At 41.9% G+C, this 18,546-nt stretch overlaps 1 protein-coding gene across 2 annotated transcripts in view; it reads right to left on the bottom strand.

Annotated features, from left to right (window-relative positions):
* Positions 1-227: 227 nt before the first annotated feature.
* elp4 (elongator acetyltransferase complex subunit 4) overlaps positions 228-18,546 on the bottom strand; it is a 54,782-nt gene continuing 36,463 nt past the window's right edge. For both annotated transcript variants that reach the window (XM_080885849.1, XM_080885850.1), the window contains one exon: positions 228-921. In XM_080885849.1, coding sequence (XP_080741975.1) covers positions 793-921 — 129 coding nt within the window. In that variant the 3' untranslated portion in view covers positions 228-792. The remainder of the gene's footprint in view (positions 922-18,546) is intronic.

The following is an 18,546-nucleotide window of genomic DNA, read 5'->3' on the forward strand; positions in this document are numbered from 1 at the left end:
CAGTCCCTCCCAGTCTCACAGTCTATTTTCTCCTCAGAGTTGGCGATATACACAATATAGTGTGTGCCATGTTCTGTATATTTATTGTTTATTATTTACTTTTACATAAGAAAATTTGATCAACCTGCAAAATAAACTGTATTTATAGACTTTTGTAAAGTGGAGTGAGTCGACAGAGGCCCAGAGATTAGTTAAATTATTCAATATTTACTTCGACTGTCTGTCTGTAAAGAAAGGTTAAAAAAAAAAAATTAACGGCTGCACTTTGCTTGTAAACATATTCTCTAGAGGCAGAGAAAACAACAAAGAACTTACAAAATGTACCAAACCTGAAAAAAACACCCAGCTTGTATTTTATTTAGGTTAAGTAATCATCACCTTACCAGCCATTTACATTACATTTCAAAACAACACAGTGTTTCTATGTTTCTGCAGCTTGCAGGAAAAACAGAAAAAGGTTTGCTAGCAACAAAAGTGAAATGAGTCCGTAATGACAGCGTGGATTGTGTGAATATCAGCTTTCAGAGTCAGGAAAAAAACAAAAAGCATGTAGACTAAGTGTAAATAAAAGAAGAGCTGTGAAATATAGGAAGAAATGTGTCGGTTATGAGAAGAGGTACTGTGGATGTTTAGATCTTCACCCCTGGCTGTGTCAGTTGGCAGGTGGTAATGGCTGGCAGGGTTATAGATGTTGACATTATGTGGGCAAGGGAACAACCTGGTCACCGCAGTGAAGAGGACAACGCTGCGGCATTCCAGGTGTTGGTTGCCTATAGCGACTGTGTGGGAGCTCTAGAAGTCCAGGTGTTTGTTGCCGGAAGTGCCGGAGCCACAGGCTGACGCCACCGCGGCTGCTCCTGCCAGCTCCCCCCTGCTCACACGACTCACTGTCTCAGACAAGTCTGGAGGCAAATGCAGTCTCTGCACAAATCAGAGAGAGAGAAGAGGGACAGAGGGAGGGGGCAGAGCGTCAGTGCAAGAAGAAAGCTCTGCAGTGGATCAGCATACAGTAGATGTTACTCTTCAGTGATGCTTATTCGCAGAGAGCCATGTTGGGTTGAAATTGCATTAGATGCTTCAGCACTCCCCTCAGCACTGGCAGCATGGAGTAAACCTGCCAGCGTGTTGCTAAATGCTTCAGAGAGCTTTAGGTCTGTTACACCTCATGGGGAATATATATATATATGTGTGTGTGTGTGTGTGTGTGTGTGTGTGTGTGTGTGTGTGTGTGTGTGTGTGTGTGTGTGTGTGTGTGTGTGTGTGTGTGTGTGTGTGTGTGTGTGTTAGGGTTGTTTTGGAGAATTGTGAATGGGACACAAAATCACTCATTTATGAAGTAAGAGAAAGTGTGTGTTCCAACACAACTGTGCCCGGAAAATCTAGATGGATGCATTTGCATCAGTGCAGCAGCGCTGACTGCTTTACTGTAACACAAATTGTGCTCAGTTGTCTACAAGAAAGTCTTTTACAGTAAAGCTTATCTACAGAGCAGCCCTGTGCCAACTCAAAGCACAAAGACGCTAAGAGGTTAATGAGGGCCACTCGTGTAAACCCCCCAAACACCAACATGCTTACTGCTATAAAGCTTAAGAGGGGTTTCACTGCCTGCTCTGCTTTCTCCAGATCTGCCATGAAAGGCTGTCGGCGGCCCTCCATGAACAAAGTCTTGAAGAGCTGTTGAGAGCGTAAGAGGAGGTGAAGTATCTCCGGAGTCAAGTGTGGCCCTGACAATGGTGCTGAGTGGCTTGTTGCCCGAGTGTCTATTGAGGAAGTTAAATCAGAATACTGCCATTCTGGGTACAAGAGAAGTTAAACCCTATAATTTCCCCCTGAAAGAATCTGCCATGACATCTGAAACCCACTGGCCAAAGCCTGCACTCCCACACCTAGCCCACCTCAACCCTGTAAACCTTCCCTGCCCGCCACGTCCTTCCCCTCCAGACATCCAGCTTTAGCAGAGCCCTTCCACTCCCACAGATACTTATCTTTTTCCTAATGACTAAGTGTTTGGGTACGGGGTTTAAGAGCGTCATTACTTAGAGATAATCAGAACAACGCCGCACTCTTTACCCCTTCAGGGTAGATGACTTCCAGCCTTTATTTTTTTAGAGTGCTGAAACACCTGAGTGTGTTTTAAATGACTGATCTTCGTGTCTGATATGAAGTCTTCTCTTCCTGCTCCTGTGGCCGACAGCTCAAGTTGTTGAGCATATTGCCTTTGTGTGTGTTTCAGAAAACCATTTGTGAGGCAAACAGAGGAAAGAAGAGTAGTCTTCCTGCAGATTATCTAAGGGAAGGTGAGAACTGAGACACTTGTGAAGGACCTGTAATTTAATGTGAGATGGTAAAGCTAAGGTTACATAGAGGCAAGGAAAATGATTCCCAGTGAAGAACAAACATGAGGCACATAATAAGCATGAACTAAGACTGGTGAGACCAGAAGATGAAGTTGTTAGAAAAACATGAATCTGTTCAACTTCTCTCTGCATGTTAGTCTTTCTTTCACTCCTTTTTTTCCCCCCCACACACATACACGCACGCACACACAAACATCCCAGGCAAACTCATACACCGGCCTTGAGGGGGCCTCCAGAAGCGCTGCTTTGCTTCCATACCCTGCCAAACCTCACCTGTGTAACCTTTCGTGTCTTCAGCTCACTCGAGTGTGATTGAAAAAGAAAAACAATGCATTGATCAAGCCTGGACTCAGTCCTGCTTAGCGCACTGCAGCGGAAACATGTTAGAGAGAGAGGTAGGAGAAAAATCAATCACATATACATCATCCTCAGTGGGTGAGTTAAAGGGGAAAAAAAGACATCACACCGTTGTCTGGCTGTCACGCACCCACGGGCCTGGCTACACCATGTCTGTTTGGCTCTGGGCTCTGTAAACCCACTGAGCATGTGCAGAGCGAAGGTCAAAGCAATTCAGAAGTGCAGCTCAGCTCCTCTAACCTTTGAGTTCAGGGGCAGATGAGAACAATCAATGGTAACATCAAAGTTGGAGGGAGGAGCAAACAAACCAATCGATTGGTTTGACACACAGGGAAAAGACAGCCTAGTAACAGCCAGCAACCACCACACACACACACAGCCAATATAAGAGCCGATAAATGTTATCAGAGCCAAAAAACTCTCTTCTATACCAAATGAAGTAATCCTAAGCACAGCTAAATGCATGAAGACAATCAAATTATTTTCAATAATTTTGAATTTATCTTTGAAATTTACACCAAATATTTTAAAAGCATTGTAAGTACAGTAGATTATTGTAGCAATGTTTACAGCAAATGCATTACTGCCCTGAGCATTTCACACTGACAACAAATGAATGGAGGTCAGTGTAGGACTTCGAGAGACATAGTCAGGGAGGCTCTGAATCTGCTTCCCTACGTCCTGCACACTCCATGATGTAAACAAGGACATCCGGATAACCCTCAGAGGCATAGTGGGGTGTATGTGTGTGTGAAGTCTTTCTTTGCTGCCTGGCAACCTTCGCGAGGGTGGAGAAAGAGGAAAAACATAAGAAAGGGGCGAGGGGTGGGGGGTGGGTGTTGGAAAGGAGTGGACGGCGGGAAAATAGACCATTGGCTGTGGTGCCGTGGTGGAGGGGGGCAATGTGAAATTGGATGTGTGCTACAATCTTAGTCAATGTGTGTGTGTGTGTGTGTGTGTGTGTGCGTGAGTGTGTGTCTTAGAGCTGTGATGTCAGTGTTCCCTCCCTGGTGGTGGGCAGGGGTAAAGGTCTGTGGTACAGCTCCGCCACCACAGCCAGAGGGGATGGGGCCATGCTGGCAACAGGGCGAGGGGTGACAAAGCTCCAAACGAGCACTAAGCACTTGAAATGAGCCCTCGGGGTCGGCCCACAGACTAGCTTTGCCTAAGAGGGTTACTGATATCACCCCACAATGGACAATTCCCTTCAGCTTACCAAAGACCCCAAAGACCTGTTTCTCAGAGAATACGGTGTTTTATGCTGCCCGGTCATTTCCACTCTCTGTAGTTTTATTTGTGGATATGACGTCAGTCTTTTAAGGGTCAGAGAACACACTAAATCACTGTTTTGGGCATCTTCTTTTGTTTTGCTTGTGTGCGTTACAATGGAAAGCAGTTGTGTAATATTCCAACATCTAAATGGAGAGATTTTTCCAAGTGGAGCTTACAAGGGACCTACTCACACAAAGCAGCGCCATCAAAGGCATTCCAGTGGTGGTAACGGCTTGCTAATGACTGGAGTATTAGGTGCTAATTTAACGAGTCATTTCTTCCATAGAGTTTTAGCCACACTTTCAAATGGCCCGTGTCACTGTACAGCTTAGGACGATGGGAAACCCAACACCTTGTTAGAACACATGATGACCGGTCTGGCTGTTCCAATCAGATTAGCTGGCACAGGAATATGTTTAAGGAAGTGACAAGATATTTACCATAAACACCTACTTAATCAATCAGTGCTGTAATGCTGACAGCATTTCGTAAACTCGGTGATTTCACTGAAATTACATAAAACTGAAAATTGCTTCTCTACATTGAAGTCATTACAATTGCAGTGGAGAAAAAGTGACTGAAATCTGGGTACATGCTGTTACCAATAAGATAAGCTTGGGTCATTTTATTAATGCAGAACAATTCGACAAAATGTATTTTTAATATATAGCTCTAGGTCCAGTATTCATAGACTGCGGTCACATTAGAGGTGATACCTTTTGCCAATTCCATTTCCTTGAGCGGCACAGCTGCAGTGCAGCCACTGTAAACTAATGTGTACATCTGTCCGTGACACCAGGTCAATGTCTTCCATTTCCAGCCCCATTTCTACAACCAGCCAAGGGTCAAAATGGCAGCAGACTGTTTCACGGCTGAAACTGGTAGACTTGCTGATCTGTTCAGTGACTAAACCAAGGTAAATCGCCTGCCAGCGCTGTAATCCCTCGCAACTCTAAAGTTTCACAGCATTGTGTGGGAAATCATTTGCTGTATCTATAGGAACTAGTATTGGCTTTAGCACACCAAAAACCCACATAATGAGGTGATGAACCTTTCTATTCGACAAGTAAACTATGAGCACATTTACCCTGGCAATTTCGGAGAATACTTCCGCCACCTTCCCAGAAAAAAAAATGCAGAAACAACCCGGCATAAATCCTTTATGCCAATCACTTTGGAAATTCTAGCCCACCTGCACCTAACAAAAGCTGAGAAGAAGCTCTACCTTTCTCTTCTTTTGTGGTAACAAAGAGCGTAACACAATCCCTGGCCTTGCCCTAAGAATAACCTGTTGACTAGCAAAGTCTTTCTCCTTTAGACTTTGAAATTTCTAAGTAAAAATTTGTTCTCATCCTTTTATTTTGTCAAATTAATTTGACATTATTAATCACTTTTAGAATATTTGGGATTTTATTCTGCATTCTTTTCGGTAATAACATGGTTTATTGTAGTATATTTAACCTTCAGCGTCATTTGAATACTAGCAAAAAATACGCATGAAAGGACGGATGCATTTTCTTGCTTGTTAAGTTGCATGCTACCTGATAAAGCTTTTTCCTTTTCCTTTTTCAGGAGACAAGAGAAGAAAGAAACAAACGCAAACTACACTGGAGCTTTCTCAAGTTTCTCTTTGGTAATTGGGTGATGGTCACCTGCTCACCATGTCACCTGCTGCCTGATCCGGGATAATCTAAAAGTCAGGCATACAGACAGTCAGGAGGACTGACAGATAGACAGATACAGACACAGGCTCCTCATCTATTCCGCTTCATGGCCTAATGCATCTGACAGAGTAGGCAGCAGGCAGGCAGAAGGATGAGTAAGCATTTTCAATGTAATTATATTCCCTAACACTGGAAAAAGGGGAAGGGACTAATAACTGACTGAATTTCATTAAAAGCGAGCATGTCCAAACAGGAAATTGATTAGCTGACAATATTTCAAGTTTTTTTTAATACCTAATGGAATGTTTATTCTTGTTCTCTTGAATAGCTAACTCCTCACTTACCCTTCACGCTCCACAGACTGATAAAAAGCAGCATTTGATTGTATCTGTCATGTTACTAAACATGACATGCATGGGAATCAGTTAGCTCTGTGATGATTCTGAATAACTAAATGGACAAACAAGGGCCAAAGTGTAACTGTGCTGTAACACAACAACTTGTTATATCTGTCGTCATCATCTTCAACTAAACCCTCCTCTGGGGTCCTCCGCTTGGGCCTGTCAAGAGCTTTGACAGGAGAAGCGGCGTGGGGCCATTTTGTCTCTTTTCAGTTCAGTTTTGTTTCTCTTTGGAGGGCAGTGTTGGTAAAGACCGTGGGCATTGTAGGGTGAGGGCACATTGACCCTTGTGATGGTGGATAGTGAAAAGAGGGGGGTTAGTTGGTGTTATGAACTTGGGCATAGCCAGAGAGTGCTGGATTTCCCCTGGAGTGACATGGTGCCTGGGGAGAAAGGGAGAAGGATAGAGGGCGAAGAGTACAAACATATCTAAGTGCTGCTTTCACTACCAATAGGCCCATAGCAAAAAGTGCGGTTGCATGGGTTATGACAGCATATCTGGGGGATCTCTTGTGCCCTCCATCCTTCAAACACACATTTTACCCCTCAAACTGTGACTCTGATATTGGCATCCTCAAGCTAAAACCTCACTGGCAACTTTAGTAAGAGCAGGTTGTCTAATGTCCTGCTTTAACAATCACACTTTTGGGAATTTAAAATGATTTAGTAAGAAAAAAACAAAGAAAAGCAGAGCTATAACAATAAGATTTAAGCTGACAATGATTTACCAACTATTGGTGTTTACAGGTGAAGTGTATCATTTCTCCCTGTTTTTTGGGGGGCTACAAATCAAGTTTACTTTAAATTTTACTTCCAATATGCACACACGGGCCACTTTGTTAGGTACACCTAACTAGCTGAATCCGTTTACCATCACGACTACCTTAATTCTTTGTGGCAGAGATTCAGAAAGGTGCTGGAAACATTTCTGAGAGACTTTGGTAAATAATGACATGACAGCACTACACAGCTGGTGCTCTGCTGGATTGACATCTGGTGACTGTGGAGGCCATTTGACTACAGTGAACTAATTGTCATATTCAAGAAATACCTGCTGGAAGCAGACACTAGAAGATGGGTATACTGTGGTGATACAGAGATGGACACAATACTAAGTTATGCTCTGCATTTAAATGATGTGCAATCGGTACTAAGCGGCTCAAAGTGAGTCAAATCTCTCCCACACCATTAAACCTCCTCCAACAGCATGAATTGTGATACAAGGCAAAACAGATCCATGATCTTGTGTTTAGGCCAAATTCTCATCCGAATGTCACAGCAGAAATCAAGACTCATCAGACCAGGCGATGATTTTCTTCTGAGGTGTGTTCATGCAAATTGTAGCCTCAGTTTCAGTTCTTAGCTGCCAGGAATGATACCCAGTGAGGTCTCTCTCCGCTGTGGCCCATCTGCTTCAGGGTTCGGTAAGTGGTGTGCTCAGAGATGCTCTTCTGAATGATTATTTGGTTTACTTCTGTATTCTTACCAGCTCAAGGGAGTCAGTCCTCTGACCTATGGCATCAATAAGGTATTTTGAGTCAGAGAACTGCTACTCAAAAGATATTTTCGGAGGGGTTTTTGGACCATTTTCTGTAAACTCTAGAGAGGTTGTGTGGAAAAATCCCAGTGGATCAGCAGTTTCTGAAAAACTCAGACCAGCAAGTCAGACAGCAACTACTATATCACACTCAATGTCCCTTAAACTTCATTAGGTTGTTTTGATCCTGTTCTTATGTGTAAATGCATTGAGTTGGTGCCATATGATTGACTGATTAAATATTTGTTTTCAAAAAGATGAGATGAGGACTTCTACCTAATGAAGTCAGGTGCAAGTGTATATGAAATCTGTTTATATTTTAAATCAGAAGAATAACAGAAGTAACAATGTAAAGAAATAATTGAGATTTAGATTTTTTTTACTTGCAGAGGTGATTGGAGCACTGAAACAATTCATATGTCTCACCTCAGGGTGAATTTGGAGGAAACACCAGTCATCATAGCTTTGCATAAATACTAGCAACAGTGGGGAATAGACTCTTTCCGAAGACAGCAAAACTATCCAGCTAACAATGCTAAATCTCACTAACAGTAGATTCGATATGCACTAAAGCTGCATGTTTTATGAAGCGCTCGTTACTTCAAAAACTCTACTACCCTTTCACGAAATCGTCTGTCACTGTTTCAGTAACCCAAAAAATAAATAAATACAAATTTGAAAAAAATAAAAAAAATAAAACCTAGAACATTTCCACAGATATTTTGTCATCTATTATTCATGTATTTTTCGGTGCTGCACTCAGTCTACAACGCACGGCTACTTTCCTATGCATGTGTCACACAGAGGTACTTACAACATGAGTGCACAAAGCAGAATTGTACATCTAGGGTTACCTAAACCCGGCTTTAGCTCCCACTAACAAGTCTTGTTCTTTCTTTCATCATTTACTGTGATAAGAGTTCACGCAGTTTACAGGCATAACATTTGGCAAAGCGAAAGGTCGTCTGGAGGTTACTGTGTCAGCCTGGGTAAGTGGCTGACCCCTCGGGAGGGGTGTGGGGTAATGACTCTCACAGACGAAGTCTAGTGTGCAAGTAAAAGACCAGAACTGAAGGCAAAATCAAAATAAAAGGAGAACACAACAATATATCATCGTCCATTTAAAATGTCTTCAGTGCTGAAGATATTAAAACTACAAGTTTATAAACTTAACCTGCTCTTACCTCTCTTACTAACAAATTGCACATAGCATTACTGCAATGTAAGCCATGAGATGCACATGACACCAGCACTCTTGTTAAGCGTGTCTGCAACTGAAAACGGCAGCATATACACTTGTAAACAAAGGCACAGCTGTGTATAAGAATTATGGGCCAATTCTTTACACTGGGGCCGAACAGTCTCTCCAATTGCAGGTTTCTGCCATGAAGTTCACCTGCTAAATCTTTTGGAGCCAAGCAGCAGTTAAACAACTAAGATTTAGCAAAAGATGGTTGAAGCTAAGGAGGAAGAAAAAAATTCAGGAAAAGAGAATCTGACGAAAAACAAACTGTGGGGATCACGTCAGGTTCACCAAAGAAAACTATACATTTACACATGTAATGCTTTTTATGCTGAGTGTGACATTACATACATATCTGCGTATACCTAAGACATACATGCTCGCTCACATCTTTCTCTGTTACCCTGCCCGGATGAATAAAGAAGGGTGGGTATAATCCATCACCAGTTGATAGTCCTCACAAAAAAGAAGCCCTTTTTGCTGAGAGGACAGCCCTTGTGTGGACAAAGACCACCATACTGGGGACTTCATAGGACCCAGCTGAAAAGGTGTTGCCCAGAGTAACCCCATTCACACTAACAGGCATGCTGGCCAAAGCCAGTCATTACTGCTGACTTGGACCAGCCGGGCCACACATAGACCAGCCTAGAGCCTCTAAGGCCATTCACTCCACATCAGCCTACAGGCAATCAGCCTGAACACTGCCATTGGGGAGCATCTAGAATTGTTACCATTCTATTCGACTGTCCATCTTGGGAGCTTCAATATAAGCATGCTTTCAGTAAATTTATAAAAAGCATAAATATGGTTTAAGTGGTTAATACTTATGCCTATTCATAAAACAATCATAATCATGAGTAAATAAGCCGACAGATACTTTATCACACGCTGACATCTCATTTAATTACTGAATTTTCAGTAACAATCTGTTTGGCAGCTACTCTGAGCACAAAACCAAAACAGCTCTTGTAGTATTGGTATTAATAGCTGAACACTATATATCCAATAGAACTGTACACCACGGACGAGTAGTCGTTCTCGTTATAATTTTTTGAAGTCAGCCACATGGACGTTGGCATGGAGCTTCGTTCTCAATGACTCTGACCTGTGGTGACCTTAGAAGACTTGTGGGCAAGGAAACTTAAAACACATCTGTAAGAAGTAAAAACTGGTGTTACTGCAGACCACAGACATGTTGGTTGAAAACATAATTTTTCATCTTTTTCATACAAGCCGTCTGGATTTATTTTGTAATTTTGGCTGTAAAATTCAAAAATATTCATATTTTTCAGAAATTATTTGAAGTTTCTCTCTAAGTCCAGAATGGTTAAGGATGTAATGTAAAGTAATGTAAAGCTCACATAGTAAAATCTAGGCACAGCTGATATTTCTGTTCAGACAGCAGTACCTTGTGCTTTGTGCTACAGAAAATCACAGAATATTCCCTTAAATCGCGTCTTCTCTTCTTTCCAAACCTGTTTGAATTTTGTCTGTAGCACAAATGGTGAGCTAATGGAGTTAAAGAGTGCTTGTAAAACAGGCACACCACCAGGCCAATCATTTAAAAAAAAAAAAAGGGGGGGGGGGGCGTAAATAACACAGTACAGGTGGAACACGTTTTTTCCTTTACAACAGACGATAAACTGGAAAATATCTCCCATCTGAGGTAAATTAAAACAACAAATAGGACTGAAAGTAACTACGTAAACATATTTTGTATTGAATTTCTCTTGCACACCAACATACTTCAGTCCCTCCCCCCTCCTTCTCTCTCCCCCATTTGCCCTCCATCGCCACTCCACCTCCACCTCTGCTCTTCTCTCTAGTTCCCTCCCTGTGGGCAGGTGGTTGTGTAAATTTAGCCACAGCTAGGTAAGGTGCTTCCTGGGTAGACTGTTGGCAAAGCCACCTTTAGGGTGTTCAAGATGTCAAAGGGAATGAGGCATCACCTCGGCTGCCCTGTCAAAAAATTCACCACCTTCCATTTTGCCCATAACCACTAGGTCCTAAAAACACTGTGGGTGATGGGGAATTCTTGTTTTGTGTTTTCTAATTTAGCCTGAAAAACACCAGCCATGACCTAACCCAGAGCGCTGGCTGAGTGTTAATTGTGAAGCATTACTAAAGCTATTAAAACAGTGAGCCAAGGCCTGGGGAGAACACATGCTAAAGTTAAGAATCAGACAGCGCTAAATGCATGTTATACCCTCCCTGCAAATGACCCCATAAGAGGTGACACTTCAGAGAATGTCGAGATTTTAAAAGAATGACAAGAAACAAATGTTCTGAGATAGATGGCTGTGACTATTGTTTGTTTGTCAGCATGAATGTGCACAAAACAACCAAGATGATTTTCATGAAACTAGGCTAGTCAAAAAGTATTGACTAAGGGAGAACCCATTAAATGTTGGTGCAGCTACAAATCACTTCTTTGAACTGCAATGATCACTGTAATAAGCTTCCAAAGCAAAAAAAGACAAAATATTCTATTTTTTAAGGATTTTACAGCAAGATTTTCAAAAAAGCAGATGTTTCATCAAACAGTGCAGGTGTTTTAAACACCCTTTCATAAAATCACAGTTTTTTGTTTCACTTCTTGACCAATTAGGCATGAGAAATTTTATTTGGTGTATTTTTTCATGCTTTTCTTTTCTCTAAAAGTGCAAAAATGTTAGGTTTGTTGTTGAGGAAAAAAATTACTGCACGGAAAGTGTCATTTACAGTTATATGAGTGACTAGAAAATGGTCTTTATCATGCAGGAAGGAAGAAAGGAAGAAGAAGGAAGTGATGAATCAATGCATTAACTCAACAGGAATAATTTTAGCATCTTAAACTGGATCTTAAATAAGCTCTTATGAGGGTTTATTTTAAATAAACTAATTTATAATGTCAAGTATGACAATACAACTAGTGCAGAGATTTTTTTTCAATGATTAGATAATGTTGCATTTGTGCCAATTATGAAGCACTATTAACTTCAATATGTTAAAAGAAATGAATCGTGAGAATTAAATATGACGTGTGCAGAATGAAAGTGTTTCATGTCTTAAAGCTGTGTACCTCTGCAGCTCCAGTTGTGGACTTTTTGAAGTTATGGGCAACTGAAAAAAGTTTAATGTGAAATGTATGAACCCTTGGTATGTACCACTAGCATATTGCAGTTGTAGGTTGGTTATTATTTAGGTTAGGTAGGTTACAATCGCTCAAAATAACACAGTTTTACTAATTTCAGAAAAATGCTTTTGTAATTACTATGTGTTTCATTTTGCTGGTAGAGCTTTAGAAAACTATTGCAGTGTTTCTTTTTTTTTTTAAGGAAAAGCTTTTCTGTGGTTAGGGTGGTGAGGTTTATTGTCAAAAACCTTTGATCACAAAACCACAAACGCTTGAGGAGACTAATGAGTAAGAATATTAGTTTAAGCCATGCAATTAGTGTGCAATTATATTCTGTGAAGTTTAAAAGAAAAAGAAAGTATAGAGGTGGCTACAGAGTACCGTTGATATCAAAAGAATAGCAGAATTGGAAAGCAGTTCAGATGTGACTATCAGCTTCTTCATTCTCCCTGATGTGGAGTTAGGCGTTTTGCTGGGAAATGGGCGGCCTGCCAGATTGGGGCCAAGTCAGAGTTGTCAGGGGATTACAGTTCTGCCTTGCTCACTGCAGGGGGTGCGGAGTGGGCCTCAATTACCCTGGAGCGGCGTGTTTGATTTGGCCCGGCACTTTTGGGGACAGACCAAAAGCTGAATAATGCACCATTAGCAACTCAAAATCCTGCCGTAAAATGAGTCCACTTATGCATCACATACAGTAATTGTGTGTCTATCAAAGGCTGGCAGGTCCACACCAATTACCCTGATAACAACAAAACAATCTATGCATAATATTATCTGCTGAACACCTGTGGGTGCCCACAAACATCCAAGCTTTCCTGTTTAAAACTTCTACCGCTCATTCAAAGTCTGTCACCAACACACTGCGGGGTAATGAAGTGTCAACTTTGGAGCGCAAAAGCACTAAAATGCAAGGTTGCTCTGATATAATGTGGGAAAATGTGTTATGGTACAGATGTTTGTATTTACAAATACATGCAAGACGCTAGACTGGGGGAGAGACAGAGCGTGTGATGACAGAGCTAGAGAGCAAGAGAAAGAGAGCGAGTAAGAGAGGGAGATCCCACGACTCTGGCTACAGTTAGAGCTGTGCAATTGAATTTCACAGGATATGAGGCAGCAAATGGCATGTAAAGGCTGAAGCGTCAGACGGTTCCTGCCACACGGGCCAGACAGATAAGGGAGGTGTAAGTGAAATCATTAGGTAACTCTGCAGGACATCAGGGGCAGTTTGAGGTTGGCAGGGGGCTATGAAAGCCAAAGGTCCTCCTTGAGCTCCATTGAACACCCACTCAGCCTGATATACATGCACTTACAAACACACAGAGAAAATCACTTATACAAACACAAGCTGCAAGGCAAACAAGGACTCGAGACAGAGACAAGCACACAGCCTAGCGCTGTTTTTCCACCCCCCCAATCTCCACCCACAAACACATGCACATGAACACATATGGAAATGCGCTCATGCACACATACACACACCACTTCAGACGCCTCATTGAGGTATCAGCCCCAGCGATTGTATTTGTCCACCTGGGTATGAAAGAGCCATTCTGACCTGTGTGGCGGAGACAGCAGTGTGGTACAGCTCCAACCGGAGCCCAGCTAGGCTACGTCTGTCTCAGGATCTCAGGGAGGGGAGCAGCCAAGTGTGGATGCACCTCATTACCTCACTCATCCACACACCAATTACCCCTAAATAAATACACCCAGCCCACAGGCAGCAACAATGACATCCAGCCTGAAAGGGAAGAAAGGACGGCGTTCAGAAAGCATTTGCACGCAAAGAAAAGTGCTGTTGGATAATGATGAAAAAAAGTACGAAGAAAAGAAGCAAAAAGAAGAACATGCAGGGGGCTCCAAGTCTTTTAAGGAGCTCAAAGACGAAATGGAGGAAGAGAAAGAATGAAACAAACAGAGCAAGCAGAGTGAAGTGATTCAGAAAATGATAATTTCTTGCTAAATTTCACCCAACACATCCGCAAATGATTGTTGTGGCGGGGGAGGGGCAAAGTTTAATTGTTTTAATGCATGCAGCCATGAGATAGCTCTGCCGCGGACCAAAATGGTGATCGCTGTAGAGCCGACACATATTTGCATGTAAGACAGACTGCTTGGGGTAATGGTAACGGCGCCGTGTCCGAAGGCCAAAAAACCCAAAGCTAGAAAAAAAAGACACAGGTTGCAATAACCAGCCGCTCAATTCCCACAAAGTTTGACAAAATATCGCAGGTGGCATGAACTGTGAGAAGAAATCCTCACGCCTTAAATATGAGAAAACGGTTTAAGCTGTTAACAGTGAAAAAAAACAAAACTCCATTACTGGAGTGAGAAGGTGAGCGAAGGATGCAGAAAAGGTGTGTGGCAGAGAAAAGAAGACAGATGTGTTTTCAGTGAAGGGAGGTACAAACGAGGAGAGGAAGCCAAGAGTTCCTTCATGCCCCCCACCCCCACCACCCCACTCTCCCACCTCCCTCCATGTGGGATCTTTCTGCATGAGTGACTCTGTCATACCTGGGGGACAAAATGGTCTCTCTCTCTCTTCCTCTGTTTGTCTCTCTATCTGCCCCAGTTCTTCCTACCTCTACTCTTGTATGTCTGATGTGATAATAGTAAGCCAAGCTTTGCTAGTTGTGTGGTGCTGTGTGGTAAAACAATGTTAAAACTAAAAGTATATTAGTTCTCACTCCAGTACTGAAAATAGTTTACTACAGTCCTCAATATATACATTTATTAGAGACCCATGAATCCCTTATTTTGGCACCAAAAGCAAAAAAAGATCATGCACTTGCACATGCAAGCAATCAGGTGACGGGTGTAACTTTAAGTTGCTAAGGATGGTGCGCTCTCCGCTCTCCAGGATCATGTAGAAACTGAAAATAACCCACATGAGCAAAGCCAACCGGTTCACCTGACCACAGGCAGATTCCTGGTTAACGGAAACAGTGGCTGAGAACGTATCAGATTTCCACGCTGTTGATTCGGTTTAATAAACTGAAGATGATGGATAGAGTGGAAGTGAAAGAAGCAGGTTTATTAGGATTCCTTCCTGATGGAGAGCTAATTGAGGGAAGGCACGTTGTGCAGGTTTGGTGCCACAAGTGGGTGGAGTAGCACAGACATGCTGTGGCAGCATAGTAAGGATTCCTGGCGTACAGCTCAACCCTTAACTGGAATGAGTGCATGAGAATGCCAGGCTCGGCCACACAGAACATCACACAAGAGGCCTGCACGGACTTACCTGCTTTTTACCAACTGCATTGTCTGCTGGACATAAAAATAGGAAGCTGTTGTGTCACCCTCTCTCTCCTTTTCTTCCCAGCTTGACATAGCCTAGAGGTTTCTCCTGAGACCTCCAGTGTTTTAATTTCCTGCACCCTACAACATCAACACATGCTGCTGTCAAACCCTGCAGCACGCTTCGCACACTGATGTATTGTGAACATATCACATTTTCTTAAAGGATTAAAATTTATTTTTTAATGTTTTTTAGATTAAGGCTTTTAGGCACGCACACACACACACACACACACACACACACACACACACACACACACACACACACACACACACACACACACACACACACACAGAAATTAGTATCTTCATAATTTCAGAAAGCGTGTGAAAAACCATGAAAATGCTGCAGCAATTACAGTATCTGAACCAGCTTCCAAGACAGGTTTGCGTGACTTGAGAGATTTCACACACTACCTGTGCCTGATTGGAATGTACAGGAGATATGCAACATCCCCAACACACACCCTCAGGTGTTTTTCAATCTGTACAATTCAGGAACAAACTAAATTAAATCCGCCTGCTGTTGTTTGTGTTCATCGAAACATGTCCAGTGGACAAGATTACACAAGCCAGTCATCGATGTCTCTTACACAACTGATCACTAAATTTATTCACGAATGATGAACTCGCAGCTACAGGTGTATGTGGTCTATAAATACAAACTCTCAATGGCTGAAGGGTGTTTGCACCTTAATGGTACCTCTGAGACTTATGAGTTACGGATCAATCAAATAAACTTGTTAATGTTTAGCAGAGATAAAAACTGTTTTCTACTGTTTTAGATCCCTCCTTGTTACAAAAAAAAACAGAACATCATAATTATATAACAGCCACTGTTAAAAATCAATGTGTATTTTACAATGAGACAGTGTAATTCTCCAGTGTTTTATCACCAGAGATAATGTATAGTGGTTTTTTAGAAGAAAGGAAAAGATAAGACACAGTTCCTTTAAAAATAGAATTTAAGTCGTTGCTCTTGTATGTTTCCTAATTGAAATAATGTGTAGTGTACTTCTGTGTGAATTTGTCAGATCTGATTTGTCATCAGAACACAACCTGTTCTGGTGGGTACCGGTAAAGCTTGTTGCGTGAAAACAAAGGTAGCTTTTCCTATTTCTTAAAGACATAACTTCCCGACAGTGTTCGTCTGCTGGATATACTTTTTTAGGCCTGCCACTTCTAATTTTTCTCCTCCACTTGAGTGGTTTCCTCAATTTTGTTCTGGACACACTGCACACCATGAGATTTCGGACAATAGCTCTCTGAGGATCACCTTCTTGGTACAAAAATACTATTTTATGCCTGTCAAACTGTGTTAACTTTGGCATTTTTCATAGATTCAAGCAAAGAATGCCGAACAAATGTGTGTTTGTCACAGGCTGCTAGTCACAAAGTGCCGAAAGACACAATTCAGAATTGGTTCTTTGCCAATTTGTTGAACCAGTGTTGTCTAGACACAACACTGGTTCATCCTTTGAGTTAAGTATCTCTTTTTTATGCTTGAATGATTCATAGGTCAATGTTCAGTGACTAAACAAACAAACCAAAAACCTTCCTCTGAAAAGTATTAGTTTCAAGGACCCGACTGAAAGTGAGGGGGAAAAGAAGCCCACGTCCAAATAAAAACTTTGAAAGAGCTTCAGAAAGCTGGGAAAAGAATTACTCCTCAACATCACTTTAAAAAATTACAACAAACTCTCAAAGTATAAAGAAATGACGTGTACTTCATGACTTTTGCATTTCACTGTAAATAGAAGTACCAGTTATAATAATATGTTAACTTTCTATTCTTACAAAGAGCAGGAACAATGTCATGTGCTAACATTACAAAGTCAACAAGTCATAACTTATAAAAACAATATAAAAATGTTAACACCTTTGTAAACATGAGGCACCTGCTCATTCATCCACCCAACAAATCCCTAAATTAGACAGCTACTCTGTTTGTCATATACTGATTTGTGGTAAGCAGACAATGACATAACTTGGACAAGGTGCTTTGAGCACAATCTCTGAATTAGCAGGACAAAAATGGCGCATCCCAGTTTCATTGGCCATACAGACTGGCAAACAGACTTACTTCATCTGCCAAATCCCTAAATTAACACCTTTTTGGTGAGAAAGCTCAATTTGGAACACATCACACCAACACCACAGCTGGCATTCAAGGGTAAAATTAATTACTTCAGATACATGTGCTTCCTCTCAAAGTGGCAGACTTATTTGCATTGAGGAACATTCAGCAGAAGTAATCGATGCACACACAAAATACGGCCACCCAATGACCCCGGCCCCGTCTCAAAGTCCCTCCCCATCCCCAAAGCCCTGACGGCTCAGCCATGCATGGAGGAACAAACACAGGTAGCGAGAGCAAATCAGACTGCAACAAAACACAGAAACATGAATGGGAAGCATTACAATGACGGGCTGGATGCAGGACAATGGGCCCGCCATTAAACAAACGGCAAATCCCAGGATGGGCTGCGGGAGTATGATACAGATTACAGGCACCTAGTCCCTGCTTGGGGAACAGGGGAGAGGGAGAAAAAAGGACACAATATTGCAATCTGACAGCTGACGTCTTCATATAAATGTATGAATTTACATTCCAATTAGAGGAAATTTACATCTTAATCACAGCGAGCAGTGTGTCGGTCCCTCGGTTAGTGTGTTGCTACGGTAATGAGGTGGGATGCTGCTGTGCTCTCTCATCCAGACAGTGATCTGTCAGCAGACGACACCTCCCTGTTATGAGGGAGCTGCACCCTTAAATGTAACCGCCACCACAATCCAGTAATATTCGCTGAAATCTGTCTTAAATACCAACAAGGTGTGAGCTGCCACCCGAGCATAATGTGCCAAATATGGAGTTTGAAAAACATCAAACACATCTTAAATACAGTGCACTGAACCAGGAGTGTCTTTAACTGTCAGTCAAGTGACAAGCTTTCAGTACTCTGTGGCATTCCATTTCAAATTTCCATACTAATAATGGGTATATTATCTTTAATGGTTTGACTTTGTTTTATGGCATTTGAAATGGATGGTGAAGCCATCTGTGGAATTACTCAAACATACAGTATTATGTCATCAGATCACATGCTTTGGCTCTAATGAAAGCAATGTGAACAGGTGAGATGGAACAATTGCGAATATATAGTCAATATCATTTCGGTCATCTTTTACATGAATGTAAATCACAGCATCCAGCACACACAAAAACTCAAGGAAATGACACTATGAGTTCTCAAACAGCATGCATAACTTCGTAATGAGGGGGAAAAAGCCAGCCTGCAAAAA

The sequence above is a fragment of the Rhamphochromis sp. 'chilingali' genome, assembly GCF_963969265.1.
Source record: "Rhamphochromis sp. 'chilingali' genome assembly, chromosome: 6".
NCBI classification, from domain to species: domain Eukaryota; kingdom Metazoa; phylum Chordata; class Actinopteri; order Cichliformes; family Cichlidae; genus Rhamphochromis; species Rhamphochromis sp. 'chilingali'.